Source organism: Mytilus californianus, unplaced genomic scaffold, assembly GCF_021869535.1.
Source record: "Mytilus californianus isolate M0D057914Y unplaced genomic scaffold, xbMytCali1.0.p SCAF_8, whole genome shotgun sequence".
Lineage (NCBI taxonomy): Eukaryota > Metazoa > Mollusca > Bivalvia > Mytilida > Mytilidae > Mytilus > Mytilus californianus.
Genome location: NW_026262734.1, coordinates 60,169,465 through 60,189,856, shown reverse-complemented (window position 1 = coordinate 60,189,856; position 20,392 = coordinate 60,169,465). Strand labels below are relative to the sequence as shown.

Sequence of the window (20,392 nt, the reverse complement as noted above, 5' to 3'; positions counted from 1 at the left end):
TACATGTCATGTATAAATAATACAAAAATGAGAAAGCAATCTTATAAAAATGCAAAAATAAGAGAAGCAATCTATTTAGAAGTTTTGGACAAAAAAAAAAAGATACAAAAATATATTCTCCAGAACAGCAACATCTCATCTCATGAGCACTGTAAAGAAATTTCTGTGTCATTTATGCACTTGCAATTTGAGTTATTCACTTGTGTAACAGTTCAAGAACAAGAGGCTCTAAGTGCTAACCTAATCTACTTAGAAACATTCCATTCTATTTAGAATGTCATTTTTCTTGCTGAAAACTGATGATAAACCTCAAAATTGATGATAATTCTTGAGTGCTGCCAGTTTTTACCTACAGAAGGAGAATATTTAAAGCAGCATAGTATGCAGAAAAACAAGAAAATTCATGATGGACTTATTTATAACAGTAGTTTTTTGGAAGATGTAGTTTGAGTAAAATAGATTTGTCAAACAACTGCTGGGTTCAAACTCCATCTGCACTTGCCTATATTTTGTTACACCAAAATGAAACCTGGTACTAGAGGTGAACCTAGTCAAGACCAGGGACCATCATGATCAAGCAGTCCAGAGAAAAAATGATGTAGAGAAAAAAACAGTATCATGGAAAAGAAAGCTTGTTAAATGTTGAGTTGGAGAAGAGATTATTAGACGGTTGTTCAGAAGATAGACTGACTACCGCTCTTCCTTTGGACAGCTATCTCTTGTTTATAACTGAGAGCTGCCAAATGAAGGGCTGTAGTTACAACCCATGTCAGCTGTGATCTCTAAAATACTACTTCAAACCAAACATCAGAATGGATCTCTAACCCTCTACTTCTCAACCAACATCTGACACAAGACGTTGAACAAAGAGGACACTGAAATGATTGTACTTGCATTTATTCACCTAGGCATATTTTATTGTTCTTTATATACTTTAAGCTTTGTATATATATGCAAATATTTTATTGATATATATGTGGATATATGCATATTCGTAATTATAATAAATGATAAATCAATATTGATGAGAACAAAGACTCATATGATAGAAAATTTCACCTTGTTATACATGTCATATATATATACAGTTCACTTTGAGTAGAATTGAAGGTACTTGTTTGTATTTTACCCTTGAATAGTCCTACGAATGTCATTGTAAAAAAATGTGATGAATGACTGTATTAATGGAGCATTTACATGTCATATTAGTGAATAAAATTGTTTTAGTATACTGATTTGAGGTGGGAGTGTGAAACTTTAAGATCTAAGTATGTACATGTAGACAGAAATGTACAAATCAATTTGAATATCTCATGGTTTTCGTGACCTTCTTGACAGAGTTTTCTGGTTTGCTGCTCAACATTGACTACATCCTGTCCCCAATTGTAAAGGAGTTCTTACATAGCCTAATTTGTTTTAAAATTAGCTGAGTCATCAGTCAGCATAGTTATTTTAGTTATTAATCCCTAATTACTTTGAATTTAACAAAGTTGACTGAGTCACCTGTTTGAAAGTCTTTGTTCCCCAAAATGAGTGGCAATTTTTTTTGTTAATCTATTAAAGTGCAATGTACAAACATATTTCTTCTACTGGTTATTGATGTTTAATTGGGCTATTTACTCACAAACTAGAATCAAAATCTTTTTTTCCCCTGGACTAGTGCTTGAAGTCCTCGCTATTATTTCTGTGTGTTGGTCCTTTGCAAAATTTTGGTGGTCAAAACCTTTGGACCTGCACCAGAACTCTGCTATTGTGTAAAGTTTGTGAGTCAGCTGCCCAGTTTACACATCAATAATCTCTAGAAAAAATGTGTTTCATCTTATAATTCTCAATGTAAAAAACATTTTTATGCCCCACCTATGATAGTAGATGGGCATTATGTTTTCTGGTCTGCATCTGTTCGTTCATTCGTCCGTCTGTCGGTCTGTCCCGCTTCAGGTTAAAGTTTTTGGTCAAACTAGTTTTTGATGAAGTTGAAATCCAATCAACTTGAAACTTAGTACACATGTTCCCTATGATATGATCTTTCTAATTTTAATGCCAAATTAGAGTTTTGACCCCAATTTCACAGTCCAATGAACATAGAAAATGATAGTGCGAGTGGGGCATCCGTGTACTATGGACACATTCTTGTTTTCCTTTTCTTTAAATTTCAACTTTCTTAGTACTCGTGGATTCATTTCCTTTGTATAGTGCATAAATATATATCACTTTGAAGGTGGCATAGAGTTTACAAGATTACGAAAAGTTTCAGCAACATGGTATATCAATGTGAATAAACAATGGGAAAAATTCTTAACAACCAATCAAATTAAAGTGTATGTAGACAAGAATTATTGAGATATATACTGAATACTGAATGACAATCTACCCTCTTCACTTTTAGGTGTAACAGACTACCTCACAACAGAAATCTCCACATCAAAGCAGAAGAAATTCAGTTTAGTCACATTTGTAGATACACCAGGGCTTGTAGATGGAGACATGAAATATCCATTTGATGTCAACAAGTCCATCCTCTGGCTTGGTAATATATGAAAATCTAAATATTTAGTTTTAAGTGTATAGTGAAAAGAATATTATACCCCCATCTGAAAATGGGGGCTATACTGCAATCACTTTTTCTGTCTGTCTGTCAGTTTTGTCCAACAAATATTTTCATTGCACTTTTCTCAATAACTAGTATACAGAATGACGTCATATTTGGTCACCAGCTTGACATTGATTAGTTGTAAAGTGTGTGGACTTTCCCAATCTGTCAGACACGTACTTCTTGTTTGCTAATAATTTTCCAATATGTTGAACGAACTTAAAAATTTCCGTCCCACACTTCTCCAATGCTACTAAACATAATGACTTCATATTCAGTAGTCAGTAGTCTGCAGCACACATGAATCAGTTTTAACATGTGTGCCTTACGTATCTGTCAGACACTTAGTTCCTGTTTCTGATCATTTTAAAAAGACACTTAGTTCCTGTTTCTGATCATTTAATTTAATTACGAACGAGAGTTTTGTTTAACACAACATTGTGTGCATTCTTGTTTTAATTTCCACACCAGTTGAATATTTAAGTTCTGGATTTTAGAAATGTATTTACCATTTGTAACCCACCCTCAGATGGCATTAGGTGGGTAACTAGGTAAATTTTTTCACAGTAAATGCATAGACATATAATTTTAAAGCAGTGTTTCAATATGTACAAACTGCACATTCCTAGATATTTAACATTTAAAAAAATTTACTGTCTTTTTTTTAAAAGACAATAATTTTTGGATGTTAGAACAACTTGTACCTATTAATCTTTAATGAAGAAAAAATGGAGCAATAGACATACATCTAAAAATTTTGTCTCTTCTTGACGGAGTCAAAAAGTGAGATTTATTCCAGTGGTGGCAGCAGCAATTTTTTAAAGTTTTTGATTATGTCAGTTGAAGGGGAACCGCTTTTGATAAACCGATAATATTTGGTATGTAGTTGTATAGACAACTTTTGAAATTCGTGCACTTCCCATAAGTTTCCTATGTCATTATGCTTATGTTATTACGTCACAATAGATAGGTGTTGATAGAATGGTGTATTAGTATTGGCATATCTTATTTCCCTGGAAAATATATGGCCCTGTACCTTCAGTCATGGTTCATTGACTTAGAATTTTTGGTATATTTTGAGGATACCTATGTAAAGATAGGTGTTGATAGATTGGTGTATTAGTATTAGTATTGGCATATCTTATTTCCCTGGAAAATATATGGGGCTGTACCTTCAGTCATGGTTCATTGACTTAAAATTTTTGGTATATTTTGAGAATACTTATATTAAGTGTTGATAGGTAATAATGTATATTATACTGCAGCTAGAACACTTCCTGTTGTCTTTATCTTCCTATAATAGTAATAATGTTATATTTCGTGCAATGTTGATTTCATGTCACGTTGTTTTTCTTAACAATCTGGGGTTCGTTTAGCAATGGAAATACATTTTATTTTTGTGTTTACATTTTCATAACGATAATTATAGCCATTTTTAGCTGCAGTATAAAAACAATATTAGGTCATTGTCAGAAAAATATCATCTTTTTTGTATTCGGCATGAAACAGTGTAAGGGCTCAATAAACCTTGCCCTTCCCCAATTTCTAAGCATCGTACAAAAAAGTTGATATTTTTCTGACGTTGACCTAATATTGTATATTTGTTTTTGAATTGAAATAGGATATAACATCCAATACAAACGGATGCATTATTCAGTTCTTTAAGCCTTTCAACTTTTTCCATTTCAGGTGACTTAGCTGATTTGATATTTGTTTTCTTTGATCCTATTGGCCAGGCTTTATGTAAGAGGACTCTTAACTTAGTGGAAGAACTTAACCATAAACATGCAGAGAGGATTAGGTTTTATCTCAGCAAAGCTGATGAGGCAGGACATGAAAGTGATAGACAGGTAAGTAAATTTTAATTCAATAGAATATTTGACATAAATTCAGTAGAAAATTGTGAAAGACCAAAATTCACAAATAGTTCAAAGCTTTACTGATTAAATTGAATGCAACATTTATTATCCTATACTGAAAAATCATTGCACAGGTTTTAATCTAGTTTGTCCAGTGAATATGCAGGTTTAATAGACCAAAAAAATAAAAATTTTGGATCAAACAATTATAAAAATTTATGAAATAAATTATGTGTTATTCAATGCTCATATAGGTAACATGTAACTTTCACTGAACGAAATCAAATATAACTATCCTTGATCTTGTATCCTTTGATTGAAATGTGGAAAAATATATTTTAGATTTTAATCTGTCTTCTTGGAAATTCACTTGATGAGTTGAAAAGGGAGATAAATCAAGAAAATTGATTTTTAACATAAATTTCGCAAAATGTGATGTCTCAGAAAAGGGCCATAATTCAAGGAAATTGATTTTTCGTAAATGTCATAAAATAGGATGTCCAAGAATCTTCCCATTGAGTGAAAAAAGGAGATAAATCATGGAAATTTGATTTTTTTTTTGTAAGTTGTCATAAACTATCTGTATTTACAGAGAGTGATGATGCAGATTGTCCAAGAGTTGTGTAAAAGACCTGGATTAAACAGAACAGGATTTGACATGCCAACAATTTATGTCCCAAATATGAATTCCAAGGTAGGTAATATGTAAAATGCATTTTTACATAATTTTTTTTATGTCTCCATTGAAGCAAGGCACACTGAAATTACTTTGCATGATTGCCTTTGATATTCAGCTGAATATAACTAAGGCAAAAATACAAAAAATATTTATGTTTAATGTTTCTGACTTCTAGAGCCTTAAAATACCAAACCTAAAGACACCTTTCCTAATTGATTAACAATCCTACAAAGTTTTGACAATTCTACTAGGGGGGCACCATGTCATTTTCTTGTTTCTTCACATCATACAAGCAAGCTATATCTAGGGTTGATTGCTGAAAGGATACATGATGCATCCACCTAACTCTGCATATCTTAAAATTGATGATTGATAATTACCTTCACGGTTGTAGAATCCTTAATTTATACAAAAAATATTAAAAGTTTCAAGATTGAATGGAGAAAAATACTGTTTTTTATAATGATTATAATAACAAAATAAAAAAAGACTGAAAACGTTCACTGTTGCCATTTATACGAGTTATACTGTCGAAATAATATACAGATGAGACATCTCTGTGTCAACAATTTATCTTGCAATTAAGAAACCTAGAAGAATGACTTGTACTTGTTAACATCCTAGTCAGTTAAGGTACTTTATTATTACTATAGGGAAGTAGATGTGCCAATCAGATAGAAGAAGTATGCAAGGATATAGAAAAGACAATTAACCAGACAATTCAGACTACACTCAACTCCTTGGAGAAAGATTGTGATCAAATTGCTGAAATGGTTAAAGATAAAATAGCAAAAGACAGGTAATGACTTGTAACAACACTTCATATTTCATACATATTTTATAAAGGTGAAAGTATGAAGACAGCTGACAATAAACACTACGGTAAATGTGCCAAAACATTGAAACAACTTTTTTATCATTATTTATGTAGATATCAGAGACGTGCAAAACCTTATTTCGTGATAAATTAAAACAAAACATATTTTACATTATGATGATACAGGATATGTAGGAAACTTGTTGCATAAAAAAAAGGAATATCTTTGTAGCTAAGTTATATTATATTAGGTTACATGGTAAAATGGGAAATTTGGGCTAAGAGACCCTTAACAATTTAGCATCCATGCTTTGTTGTCAGCATCACATACTGCAAACATAATTAGTCAATGAAAACTTTTATTTACTTTCAGTGTCACAGCCTCTGTGAATTTAAAAGCACAGTTCCGTGGAGCATTGTTTGGTTTTATAGGCATGCTGTTACCATTGTTATTGCTAGCAACCTACTTAGTGAGCACAAAATCTCAAGTTGTACAAGTTCTTGGTGAAGACATTCTGGCAACTCTGTCTTTATATTTGGTAAGATTTAGGACACGAGTCCTTTCTTATGATAAGAATGATATGTTTTGTATTTTAGATTGCATTGTAATGATCAGTCAGATAATTTATTGATTTTCCAAAACATTTTCATTATTTAAACAGAAATAATAATCATGTGTAGTTCATTTTTTGCTGTGACATTTATGATGTTGATCACAATCTTAAATCTATGAAAAGTTTTCACCCTGTAAAGTAGTTAATAGTAATCTTGAATGTGTAGGTGTTGAACACATGTTGATTTTAGTTGCAACTGATAAATTCAAGCTTGGCAAAACAAATCATTGCATCATTTTTATACGCCCCTTTATGGGACATATTATGGCATACCTCTGTCTGTCCGTTGTCAACATGTCTGACATTAACTCAAAAACATTTTAATCAATTTGCATGAAACTTTGGTGAATTGTTAATATCTATTGATGTGAGCTCCCTTTCGTTTTTTATAAATTTTAGATTTTACGTTTCCGAGTTTTGGGGTTTTATTCATTTAAAAAAGGGGGATTTTCCAGTTTTCGGTCAATAACTCACAAACTCTTTCAGCAGATTGCAAGAAACTATGGTGAATTGTTTATAGCTATTGACATGAGCTCCCTTTCGATTTTTATAAGTTTTAGATTTTACGTTTCCAAGTTATGGGGTTTTATTCATTAAAAAAAGGGGGATTTTCCAGTTTTCGGACATAAATCAAAAATGCTTATAGCAGTTTTCATTAAACTTTGTCAACTGCTTTATATCTATTAAGATAACCTTCCTTTAGTTTTTTATAAAATTCTGATATGATATTGAGAAGTTATTGAATTTTATTCTTTGAAAACGCGACGGGCGTATCATGCACTCATGGCACAGCTGTTTATTCTCCTATAACAAAAACACGCAAATTGTGTGTAACAATGTTTTTAAGGTAATAGTACGGTGAAATGAAATGACAATCCTACAAAACAAAGTTGTTTGCTTCCATTAAGAAAACACTTCTCTCTAATCCAGACTTTCTTGGAATATTTGTGTATCTAAAAATATTTTTACTAATCATTACTGGTTAAAATTTTGAAATAGCTTGCATACAAAAAAGCGATTTTTGTGATTTTGTCTTAGATTTCCAAGAACTTCTAAGATTTTATTGAAAAATGAAAACAACACATTACAAATTTTATGCATCCCAAGTGCTTTTCTAGTACATACCTTCTTCAGGAACGCTCAAAGTCATGGATGTAGAAGAGCTATATGACCAAAAAGAATCTAAAAAAATCTAAGGTCAACTTTGCTAAGAGAGTTGAAAGCTTAGTTTCTTTATAATTTCTAAATTTATTAACAGACAATTTTAGAAAGGTTTGTTTTAAATCATATCAATACCCAAATACTTATTACTGAACTGATTATACCCTCGAGGACTGTGATAGTTCACCAGCAGTGGAACAGTATTGACTCAATGCTTCAAAAAATGAAAGCAACACTTTATAAATTTTATGCGTCCGTAGAGCTTTTCTGGATATACCTTCATCAGGAACGCTCAAAGCAGAATATTTGTAAGTGAAGGATATATAAGAACCGAAACATTTATTAAGAGTTATATAAAAATCTTACCTTTTACTTGCTTCGCCAACTGCGAAAGCAGGTCTAGTAACCGTTGGGTTAAGTCCTTCACTCCAAAATATCCAGAAATGTTAGGATAATCTTCAAATTTGTGAAAACTTATACTCTGTTAATAAATTTATGATTTTGATTCCTGCTATAGTACAGTGTTATTTTGAAAGAATGCTCATGACTTCTATTTTCATTTAAAGGGACCATTAGCTCGAGGATGGCAGAAGGTACCTGCACAATACTCACAATATGTTATAATTGGAATAGTGGGTGTTGCCCTGGTGATGTTACTAATAGCAAAATTTGCTTCATCGTAAGTCAACTCTTTTGTGAAATCTACATTTTTGATGTTTTTCTATCTACCTTTATTCACAGAGAATTGTTTAGTAAAATGGAGTTTCAAAACTACCATAAATGCTTGAATGAAAAGACAAAAATAGACACTCTAAATAAAAAGAGAAAGATCATGTCTTTGTTCCAGTGACCTATTTTTGACCTAACTACGTTCATTGAAGTTTGATAAAGAAATTTAAGAAATTTTAGGCAATATTTTAATTTGTTATTTTAACAGGCCATGAAAAAAACACCAAAATTTGGTACCCAACCAATTTCATGCAAGGAACTACTTTCCTTATTAAAAGACGAAGTTAGGAAGCAATAAATATATTTCTCACCTTATTTTATGATGAAGACTTAAGACATCCATACGCAAGATCAGATTGAAGAGGTTTCATGCCATGAGTACTAGTATTGGCTACCTTTTATTCATTCATTTTCTGGAGTAACAACTTTCAAGGATCGGTGAATTTGCCAAAGTATGCATACAAGCCTAGAAAAAATTTATACTTCGTTGAATATTTAAATTAGTGGTTTACTGTTAACATGGAAATCCAAGAATGATATAAAATCAACAGTGCTATATAGTGTTGCTTGTATTCTTTTACAAACAAAATAAATCAATAAATAAGGTCCCAACATGCTCATGCCTTCATTTATTTGGGTACAATGCAACTTTGTTTTCTTATTGATAACTATTACAATTCGGAAAGTTTTACATTGCTAACATTTACAAGACTGATTTTTTTTATTTACAGGACAAAACCTACATTATCAAGAAAACAGAAAAAATCTTTACTGGAAGTCAGGGATTATGTACAGAATACTGTTAAATCTAAAAAGGTACTATTTTATTGTATGAAAATGTTAACTATATGGTACTGTGGATTCATTTATTTTCGTGGGTATCAATTTTCGTGGATAGAGAAAAAAAGACGTTTCGTGGTATACGTAAATTCGTGGATCGCTGATTATTAAAAAAAAATCAATTACGTAATTCGTGGATTTCTTTTTGATTTAGGAGATCATATAACATCCTTGGTTTGATCAATAATAAAACAAACAAAAAAGAAGGAATTCATTGAAAAAGTTTTGAATTGTCAAAATCCTCGCTTGGTCATTCTAGGTTAAAGTGTTCGTTGAAAACTTCTATTACAATAATGGACAGAGACAACTAATTATTTGTTTGTTTTACAATTTATAAATTCTGGCGGAATTTTATAAGGCATTCAAAACTCTATGATTGAAAGCTCATTCCCTAATCACGATATAATAAACAGTCATATAAGTTAAAGGTGTGAAAATAAATGTTCCTGTCATAAACAATATTACCTACGAGCAATATCCCCGTACTTAATCCTATTGATTTTTAATCACCAGTAAACCAAACTATGACACGGTAATTAACAACTTGCAGTTATTTTCCATGAACAGTTTTAATCAATTTTAAAAAGTAAATTATCACTGATATTCAATATATTTATTATTGATTTAATCATTGATTTAATCAAAATACTTATTTCTTCTTTCATTAAAAACACGTGTTATGTTACAATGTTTATCGCTAGTCAACACTATACTAGAACTGCATAACATAACCGGAAATAAACATCCGACTCCATACACATTTCTCAGGATTATTCTTCGTTGAATTCTTAAATTCGTGGTTCGCTGTGACCCACGAAACCCAGGAAAATTAGTGTACCACGAATAAAAATGAATCCACAGTAGTATGCTTCATGCACCATGTAAACAAAATGACTTTTTGATATTAAAAATTTATGGCTGTTTCAGATTTAAATGCATGGGAGGGATGGGTTTCATTTTACTTATAATTTTACAAAATTCTAAAGAAAATGCAACCACCTATAATTTATTAATTTGATGGCCTCCCATCCAATCACCCCCTCATGTGTTTAAATCTGGAACAGCCTTCATGAAAACTAAGTAGACACTGGTTTAAACAATGGGTTAATTTTACTAGTATGTTCGGATATAAAAGTAAATGCATACTTTAATAAATATCTTGCATAAATAATGACTTGAAGAAGACTTTGGGCATAGGCTAATAAAACAAACCAAAAATATTGAAAGGATCAGTATGATTATACAAGGAAAATAAGTTCAAAAATTTTTCAAGTATTTGACCTGACTCAGAATTAAAACCATTACCTCTCACACTTAAGATTAGAAAGAGACTACTGAGGCGTCAACTGAAAAAGAATTTATTTGAATGTAATTTCATTATTTTGACGTTAATATGACTAAGTACCCTAGTGCATCTTCACAGATATATTATGAATTAGGATTTAATGTTGGAAGGGGATGGTTTATTTATATAATTTTTTTTCATTTTAGCAAAAACTCTATCAAGAATATCTGAAGCAGAGTGTAGCTGACCATGACTTATGATGAAGGTTTCCTATAGGCCAAATACATCAGAATTCATCTTGCATCATCTCCATACATCTACAGCAAATTTCCAGTGTTCTATATCATCCTGTCATTATCTTGACTAAATTTTATTCAAATGCAGTTGTAATGAAATTATGTGTGCCTTTTAAGACAACACTATAAATGAATGCTGAAACATCATTTATGTTATGTTCAGCAGTATGCCTTGACAGATGGTATTCTTTAACTAGACTTCAAGGTGTATGGTTCTACTGATTGAAGAAATATTTTAATTTGTTGACCAGAATTTTGAAATGAGTATTGTTCATTTCTTTATAAAATTCAAAGTTTTAAAAATTACCTACATAAAATTCTAAATGAGAAATTATACATATTTTTGTTCTATGATTGTCGGTGTTCATACATTGTTCAATTTTTCTGGTTGTATAGGCTGTTTGTTTTAGTTTATTGTAGCAAAGAAGATGTTTTACAGTTACTTTATGGTTGAGGGAATTTTTATTTATTTATTTTTTTTTATCAGATACTCTCTCTTTTTGTTGTAAAGAGAATATATGGCACTGTATTCAGAACATGGAAAAGGCAAGAGATCGTACTTATTTTGTGTTGCTAGATAATATTTTGTTTTAATGTGACAGATTAATTATTAGATGTATAGATTAAAAAAACAATTAACACTTTTCAAATATGCATCGCTAGATATGAATTTAACATATATGTGTTGATAAAAGGATTTGGTCGAAGTATAATTTTGCAAATATGTTGTTAATAATGTTGGTCAGAAATGTATCAAAATATAAAATATGTTTTACTCCCAATTTCAATGTTATATTTGCATCATATATGGTGATGAAATGAAATGTGTTATTTTGATACAACTCGTTAAATAGAATGAATTATGTCCCTTTGATGGCTGATGCTTATTTTTTGCTTTAGTTGTCAATGAAAGAGACAAAATACATATTTTTATTAAATAATAAGTTTAAAAATTGGCCCTTATATGCTAAAATTAGAATGACTATTATGGAATTCAAAAGATCAGCTCATATTGGTATTGGCCCATGTATTAATTCAAGGTCTGCTGTATTGGTCCTGTATTGATTCTCGGTCAGCTGTAGTGGCCCTCGGGACCAATACAGCAGACCTTGATACATGGGCCAATACCAAATCAGCAAGTTGGTAACTCTATAATATTGACCTTGCATAAGAATGATATGGATGAACATTCTCATGCCAAAAAAAAAGGATGCATTTATCAAATCTTTTCCTTGGAAAAATAATCCACAACTTTTTTTCAGATTGGTGCTGCTTTGCTATTTTAATACAGTATTTATTTGTTTAAAAATTACCTCATTTTTGAAATGTCAAAAGTCTCATGAAAGAAATCATCCCATCACATTTTTTGCTTGAAAAAAGAAAACGTCCATGAAAATGAAAGTATTAAAATCATTAAGGTATTATTAATCCGAAGGTGTTCATTCTTTTTGTTTCATTTTTAACAAGCAGTTTTTTCCCAAAATAAAAGAAACACATCAATGTATTATTGCCTTTTCTTGTTAGACATCCAAATACAGTTTGTCAGTTTTTATAACATCTTAAAAAAGAATCTAAGAATGTACAATTTCAGCAGTAATGAACTTTTAAGAGGCATGTTCAAAATATGAAACCAATTCGACAAATAAAATTGATATGATGATATAATTAATTTAAAGATTACTAAATTTTACTTTATTGAAACATTTGTTCCTGAAATGTGTGTAATTAATATTTAGATATTGTTCAATTGTTACGTCTAGTTAAAACTTAATGTACCAATTTTTCCAGCATACAATTCTTATTGAGATTTGTTCCAGCATGTTCACAGGAATTTTAGTTATAGAATGCACTTTTAAAGATAAAATACTGTTCAGTTATGATTTTTCTAAAATATTATTGTTTCAAGTCACACTGTACTCTTAATAATGTTATCATTTATTGACAAACTGTCCATAAAATACTGGAAAATTGAAAAGGTTTATCCGTACCATTGATAGAAGCTTGCAAAGGGTACAATAGTTTAAAGTTTTTTTTACATGATTATCTGATAAGTTTTTATGGTAACTATATTGATTAGATACTAATTTGTACTTATAAGTTGATAAATACTAAGATTAATTATGAAATATTTGTTACGATGCTGTGAAAATTAAAACTTTTGCAGTATTTCATTTCATTTTGAGAGGATATGTTGGTGCAGATCCATGATGAATTTGTTATGCAATTTTACAAGGCAGCTCTTATGTATATGTTACAAAGGACCAGATGTTCTAGTCTCTAAGACATTTATTTTTTTTGAAAATCACAATAAATGCCAGAAGCATTAATTCTGTGTGTTATTTATTACCTGATCTAAGGTATTTTCATATGAACCTAATTAGACACCTATAGATGTATAGACTATATTGTCTTTCAAGGATGGTTAGTTGTCCACACACCAATTGCTATCTCTTAATGTGATGTAAAAGTTGATGAGACACTTGCCTAACAGCAAGATCACTAACATAGACATTGAGAGTTCACCGTACTATATGGTAATCAGCACTGATCTAGTACCTATGTGAAAGGACATCCTCTAAATTGTCCACAGAGTCTAAAAACTTACAAAATAAATTGAACAGAAAATCAAATATCTGACTGCAGCACAAAATTTTTTTAATGCCAACTTGATGAGCCAGTGATTGACACCAACTGCATTTCTGACTTGAGACAAACATTTAAAAGTTTCAGGATTTAATTAATTTCATGTGTACTCAATCAATGATACAACTAAAACTAGAGTTTAGAATATATAGTAAGTTCATCGAGATAAAACACTTGATAATCAAATTGTTTAAGTTATGACTTGTCATGAGTGTAGCTCACTTGGCAGGCTGACATTTTTATACAACTGCAAAATTTTTGTATAATGTTATGAAGTCAGCATCGTCAGAAGACATGTGGTTTCCAGACAATAATTTGAGAATAAGTGTATGGATCTCCATGAAATTGTACCACAAGGTTCCATATTATAATTCATAAAAAGAAGGTTTGGATTGATTTTGGGGTTTATTATCCCAACTTTAGGAATTGGGGTGCCAAAAACAAGCATTTTTCTTGTTTCAGGACAATAACTTTACAAATGTGTGGATCTCTATGACATTGTACCACAAGGTTCCATACATCATAAGGAAGATTGGGATTATGGCCCTAATATGGATTTTAGGCCCTGTTTTTGAATTGGTCCACACTGAGGTCCAAAGTGTCCAAAATTTAACTTTGTTTTTCATCCAAAATTTAATTATTGGGGTTCCTTGATTTTTATACGACCGCAAAAAAATTTTGCGGTCGTATATTGGTATGACGTTGGTGTCGTCGTCGTAGTCGTCCGAAGACACATTGGTTTTCGCACTCTAACTTTAGTTTAAGTGAATAGATCTCTATGAAATTTTACCATAAGGTTCAATACCACAAAAGGAAGGTTGGGATTGATTTTGGGGGTTATGGTACCAACAGATAAGGAATTGGGGGCCAAAAATAAGCGTTTTTGTAACTTCCAGACATAACTTGTGTGTTAGTGTGTGAATCTCTCTGACATTGTTCCACAAGGTTTCATATCACAAAGGGAATGCTGGGATTGATTTTGGGGGTAATTGCCTCAAAATTTTAGGAATTAGGGGCCAAAAACGAGCATTTTTCTAGTTTTATGACAATAACTTGTGTGTAAGTATATGGATCTTTCTGAAATTGTACTACAAGGTTCCATATCGCAAAGGGAAAGCTGGAATTGAGTTTGGGGGTAATTGCCCAAAACGTTTAGGAATAAGGGGCCAAAAATAAGCATTTTTCTAGTTTCCAGACAATAACTTGTGTTCAAGTGTATGGATCTCTTTGAAATTGTACTGCAAGGTACCATACCACAAAGGGAAGGCTGGGATTGAGTTTGGGGGTGATGAATCATTAGGGGGTTCAAAAAATTTGGGAGAGGGATTTTTTTTCCCTTTTTTTCCTTTTTTTTTCTTTAAAACTTTAGATTTTAAATTTGTTATTTCTGATTTATATATAAAAGCAAATAATAATGATATGGTTTGAATAGGTAAATTAAAAAATTTTAAGTTCTTAGAACACATTCATTCTGTGTCAGAAACCTATGCTGTGTCAAATATTTAATCACAATCCAAATTCAGTGCTGTATCAAGCTTGAATGTTGTGTCCATACTTGCCCCAACTGTTCAGGGTTCGACCTCTGTAGTCGTATCAAGCTGCGCCCAGCGGAGCATTTTATTAAGTGTAGGGTCCATTTTCAAATTGGTCCACATTAAGGTCCAAAGGGTCCAACATTAATTTTAGTTTGAATTTAACAAAAATTATCTTCAAAGGGTTCTTTGATATGCTGAACCTTAACATATATTTAGAATTTTGATTGTGGGCCCAGTTTTCAATCGGGTCCAAAAATAAACTTTTTTTTATTTCAACAAAAATTTAATTCTTGGTGGTTCTTTGATCTGCTGATTCTAACTATGTATTTAGATTTTGGATATTGGACCATAATAGGTAAATGTCCAATTTCAATTTTTAAGTTTTAAGACCACATTCATTCTGTGTAAGAAACTATGTTATGTCAAATATTTAATCACAATCCAAATTCTGAGCTGTATTGCACAATTAATAAAAATTATAAGTAGAGTCATAGTTAAAAATAGATGCAGCATCAATTCTAATTTTAGAGAAGAAATTATGTATGAATATAGTTTGAAATTTACTGTTCATTATTATATATTTTGAAAAATAGTTGCAGGTAAGTTTTATAGACTTTTTGAAGACATTGTATTAATGAGGAATGAAATTCTGAAATTGTTTTTTCCATTTTTTTTGTGAATGTTTTAAAGAACTTCTTGGTAGGTTTGTTTGTTATTCTGTATAAATTAATTTTCAGAATGCTATATATATATATATATTTTTTCATGAAGCGAACCCCTTTTAAAAACTTAGCTAATATTGTCCATTGATAAATAAATAAATTAAATTCTTGGTGTACTTGGATAATTAATTATGCTGATTCTAACCGTGTATTTAGATTTTAGATATTGGACCATAATAGATAAAAGTAAAATTTCAAAATTTTCAGTTCTTTGACCACATTCATACTATGTCAGACACCTATGCTGTGTCAAATATTTACTCAATCCAAATTCAGAGTTTGAATGTAGTGTCCATACTTGCCCCAACTGTTCATGGTTCTACCTCTGTGGTCATATCAAACTGCGCCCGGCGGACCATTTTCTTTAGGGTGGGAAGACAACAATATTGCTTCCTCTATCTCACTTTTTATATAGATCTGTGTTTTATATTAGTACGTCCATAAGTCTCAAAAGTATGGCTTTAAATGATAAGTATCTCAATTTTTTGTACTTCATATACTATATATTATTGACAAGTTGGGGGTCGTCACCCCATTTGTCCTGACACCAAAAATTCCACAATGTTAAGTCATTGTCTTGATCCAAATCTGATTAATTGATTCTAGTTCTACGTGATTGAAAATTTGAACTACTGGTACACTTTCCTTTGGATATAATACCATACGACCCATTGGGTATTGTAAGAAATAAAATGGCCATACACATTTAAGGCACACGAGAACCTTGCACTGTTTTTGGTTTGTTAATACAATCTGTGTTGGATGGGATAACAAGCATGCTCTCCACTGGAAAGGGAGTCACAGTGAAGAACGGTCTTCATGCAGTAGTGCAGTCTCTTGTCTCAAAAGAGAATTCCACGCAGTGTTGTGCCTGAAATGATCCACACTGAAACGTACCCTTTTACCATGAAAAGGCAAAAGTTTCATCCAAGCGTTGTTGGTTCCATTCATCTACATGTGAACTTAAAGAACGGAAACTTTGAAAACTGAAAACTGAAAGTTGTCAACGAAAATAGGTTAAAAAGCATAAATTATGAAGGTTGAAACAGTGGCATTAATTTTGCAGTCAGGATAGACTTGTAGTGAATATGCATGAACTATTCGCCACTGGATGTAAAACAAACAATGCATTCTTATATCAGCAATCTTTTAAGATTCATTATTACATCATTAAATATCAAACTTTTTTTCTTTACATTGTGAATGTCATTCGTGTTCTTTGTTGCACCTTAAAAAAATACCACAAAACTATACAATCAGTGTTCTGTTCTTTGGTCGAATTGGATTTTACAAATGATTGATTATCGATCGTACAAAACAAACACGCAGCATGAACATAACTCTATAGCTACTAACACTACCTTTTTATACGATCGCAAACAAATTTTTGTGGTCGTATATTGGTATGACGTTGGCGTCGTCGTCGTCGTCGTCCAGCGTCGTCCGAAGACACATTGGTTTTCGCACTCTAACTTTAGTTTAAGTGAATGGATCTTTATGAAATTTTACCACAAGGTTCAATACCACAAAAGGAAGGTTGGGATTGATTTTGGGGGTTATGGTAATAACAGTAAAGGAATTAGGGGCCAAAAATAAGCATTTTTGTAACTTAAAGACATAACTTGTGTGTTAGTGTATGGATCTCTCTGACATTGTACCACAAGGTTCCATATCACTAAAGGAATGCTGGGATTGATTTTGGGGGTAATTGCCTCCAAATTTTAGGAATTAGGGGCCAAAAAAGGGGCAAAAAACAAGCATTTTTCTAGTTTCATGACAATAACTTGTGTGTAAGTGTATGGATCTTTCTGAAATTGTACTACAAGGTTCCATATCACAAAGGGAAAGCTGGGTTTGAGTTTGGGGGTAATTGCCCTAAACGTTTAGGAATTTGGGGCCAAAAAGGGGCCAAAAAACACATTTTTTTCTAGTTTCCAGACAATAACTTGTGTTCAAGTGTATGGATCTCTCTGAAATTGTACTGCAAGGTACCATACCACAAAGGGAAGGCTGGGATTGAGTTTGGGGGTGATGAATCATAATGGGGGTTCAAAAAATTTTGGGGGGGATTTATTTTTTTTTCCTTTTTTTTCTTTTTTTCCTTTTTTGTTTCTTTTAAAATTTTCCATTTTAAGTTGGTTATTTCTGATTTATATTTAAAATCAAATAATAATGATATGGTAGGAGATACACACCAAACAGGATGTGTAAATTATTATATAATAAGTATTGTGCAATAGCAAGAAATTTTCAATTGCACAGTATTGCACAATAGCAAGAAATCTTCAATTGCACAGTATTGCGCAATAGCAAGAAATCTTCAATTGCACAGTATTGCGCAATAGCAAGAAATATCCAATAGCACAATATTGCGCAATAGCAAGAAATTGTCAATTGTACAGTATTGCGCAATAGCAAGAAATTTTTAATAGCACAGGATTGTGCAAAAGAAGATACTTCCTATAAATTGCTTATTTCTTGACCAATTTCAATGGGGTTTTATTCTTGATTTCATGGGGTTCTTTAATATGCTGAATCTAACCGTGTATTTAGTTTTTGGATTTTGGGCCCCGTTTTTAAATTGGTCCACATTGAGGTCCAAAGGGTCCAAAATTAAACTTTGTTTGATTTCATCAAAAATTGAATTATTGGGGTTCTTTGATATGCCGAATCTAACCGTGTATTTAGATTCTTAAATTTTGGTTCCGTTTTCAAATTGGTCTACATTAAGGTCCAAAGGGTCCAAAATTAAACTTAGTTTGATTTTAACAAAAATTGAATTCTTAGGGTTCTTTGATATGCTGAATCTAAACATGTATTTAGATTTTTGATTATGGGCCCAGTTTTCAAGTTGGTCCAAATCGGGGTCCAAAATTAAACTTTGTTTGATTTCAACAAAAATTGAATATATGGGGTTCTTTGATATGCTGAATCTAACCATGTATTTAGATTTTTGATTTTTGGGCCCCGTTATCAACTTTGTCCACATTGAGGTCAAAAGGGTCCAAAATTAAACTTTGTTTGATTTCATCAAAAATTGAATTATTGGGGTTCTTTGATATGCTGAATCTAACCGTGTATTTAGATTTTGGATATTGGACCATAATAAGTGAATGTCCAATTTAAAAATTTTAAGTTCTTAGACCACATTCATTCTGTGTCAGAAACCTATGCTGTGTCAAATATTTAATCACAATCCAAATGCAAAGCTCTATCAAGCTTGAATGTTGTGTCTATACTTGCCCCAACTGTTCAGGGTTCGACCTCTGCGGTCGTATCAAGCTGCGCCCTGCGGAGCATTTTATTGGATATTGGCATGGGAATAACATGAAAGTTGTGATGCAGGAAAGCTTCAACAGTACAAAAAGATAAAGACAAATCAATTTATTATTTTATTTTAGAACAAAATGTTCGTACGTAAAAATTGGAAAACTTGAATCTTTGCCTATTCACGTCCAGATTATGATGTCTCTGTTATACTATAACGGAGACTTTAAAGCCCTCAGAACTGTTTTAACTTATTTTTTTATATCAGTTCTTGACAAAAGAAATTTCTTGGTTTCATCTATTTCTGTACAAGAAAAGTACATAATAACTATCCTGGACTTCCTTAATAAATCTTGTTTTTTAAAACTCACTGCTTTGTTTCCAAAAATGTCTATTTCTCTACAACAAGTAAGACAAGGAATAAGGATTTATATTCAGTTAAATAAATATTTTTTTTGGAGAACGTTTAAAAGAAAAATATATTTTTGATGGCGGCTCAATTAGCGTCCAGCACCACACGCTTAGTGGGATTTTAAACATGATGATTACATTGTCCATGTACTGCAATGTCGGTTTGAACCCGAGAATATAGTTCAGACCCGGCCAGAACGATCTTTGTTCATATTTCTCGGCAGAGGGGCAGCAAATACCAATTTAATTTGTTTTTGCTTGATCCGACTGAGGATCGAACTAACTTCGACAGTACTAAGCGGGACGATCACGGTACCATAAGGAAATGGAAACACTTTTGACTTAAGGATGTTTGCTACTCTATTTCAAAATAACAAGCTTTTTAAAAAACTATTCTAAAATGATAGTGTATAAGTAAAGGAACAAAAAAAGCAGAAAAAATGAAGGGTCCGTGAGCTTGTTTTCGAGATATAAGCCATTGAAAATTTGGCGGGAAATGATTCGCTTTAGATTTTTCATTCTTTTAACGTTGGCCGCTTTTTTGTTTCAAAAACTATGAAAAAATATCAAGGATTTTATAAGACTTCAAATATGGCTTTTTAAACTATATGTAATAAAATTATGAAAAGAAAAGTAGGGGTTAGTGGGCAAATTTTTTTAATGGCAATACATGGATAAAACCAGAGGATTCCGAAAATCTGGCAAAAATTAAAAAACAAGAGTAGCAAACATTCTTAAACGAGGTCTTGATCGAAAACCCAAATAAATGGACAGGACCCCTTAACAGTCATTTTCTGGCTAGGTAGACATTGTTTTAACCTGAATTCTTAGTTCCGTTCTTCTATACCTATATATCTTCTTATATATATATATATCTGTATTAGCAAAGCAGCCTACTCCATCTCCCGGTTGCTACAAACAATGTGGTCGAAGGAACTGCTTGT

General features: G+C 31.7%; 1 protein-coding gene across 1 annotated transcript in view; it reads left to right on the top strand.

The window, feature by feature from the left end:
* LOC127712993 (uncharacterized) overlaps positions 1–13,197 on the top strand; it is a 40,525-nt gene extending 27,328 nt beyond the window's left edge. The window contains exons 5-12 of the mRNA XM_052219574.1: positions 2,387–2,527; positions 4,280–4,440; positions 5,042–5,143; positions 5,782–5,927; positions 6,319–6,484; positions 8,287–8,399; positions 9,181–9,265; positions 10,781–13,197. Coding sequence (XP_052075534.1) covers positions 2,387–2,527; positions 4,280–4,440; positions 5,042–5,143; positions 5,782–5,927; positions 6,319–6,484; positions 8,287–8,399; positions 9,181–9,265; positions 10,781–10,834 — 968 coding nt within the window. The 3' untranslated portion in view covers positions 10,835–13,197. The remainder of the gene's footprint in view (positions 1–2,386; positions 2,528–4,279; positions 4,441–5,041; positions 5,144–5,781; positions 5,928–6,318; positions 6,485–8,286; positions 8,400–9,180; positions 9,266–10,780) is intronic.
* Positions 13,198–20,392: the final 7,195 nt, after the last annotated feature.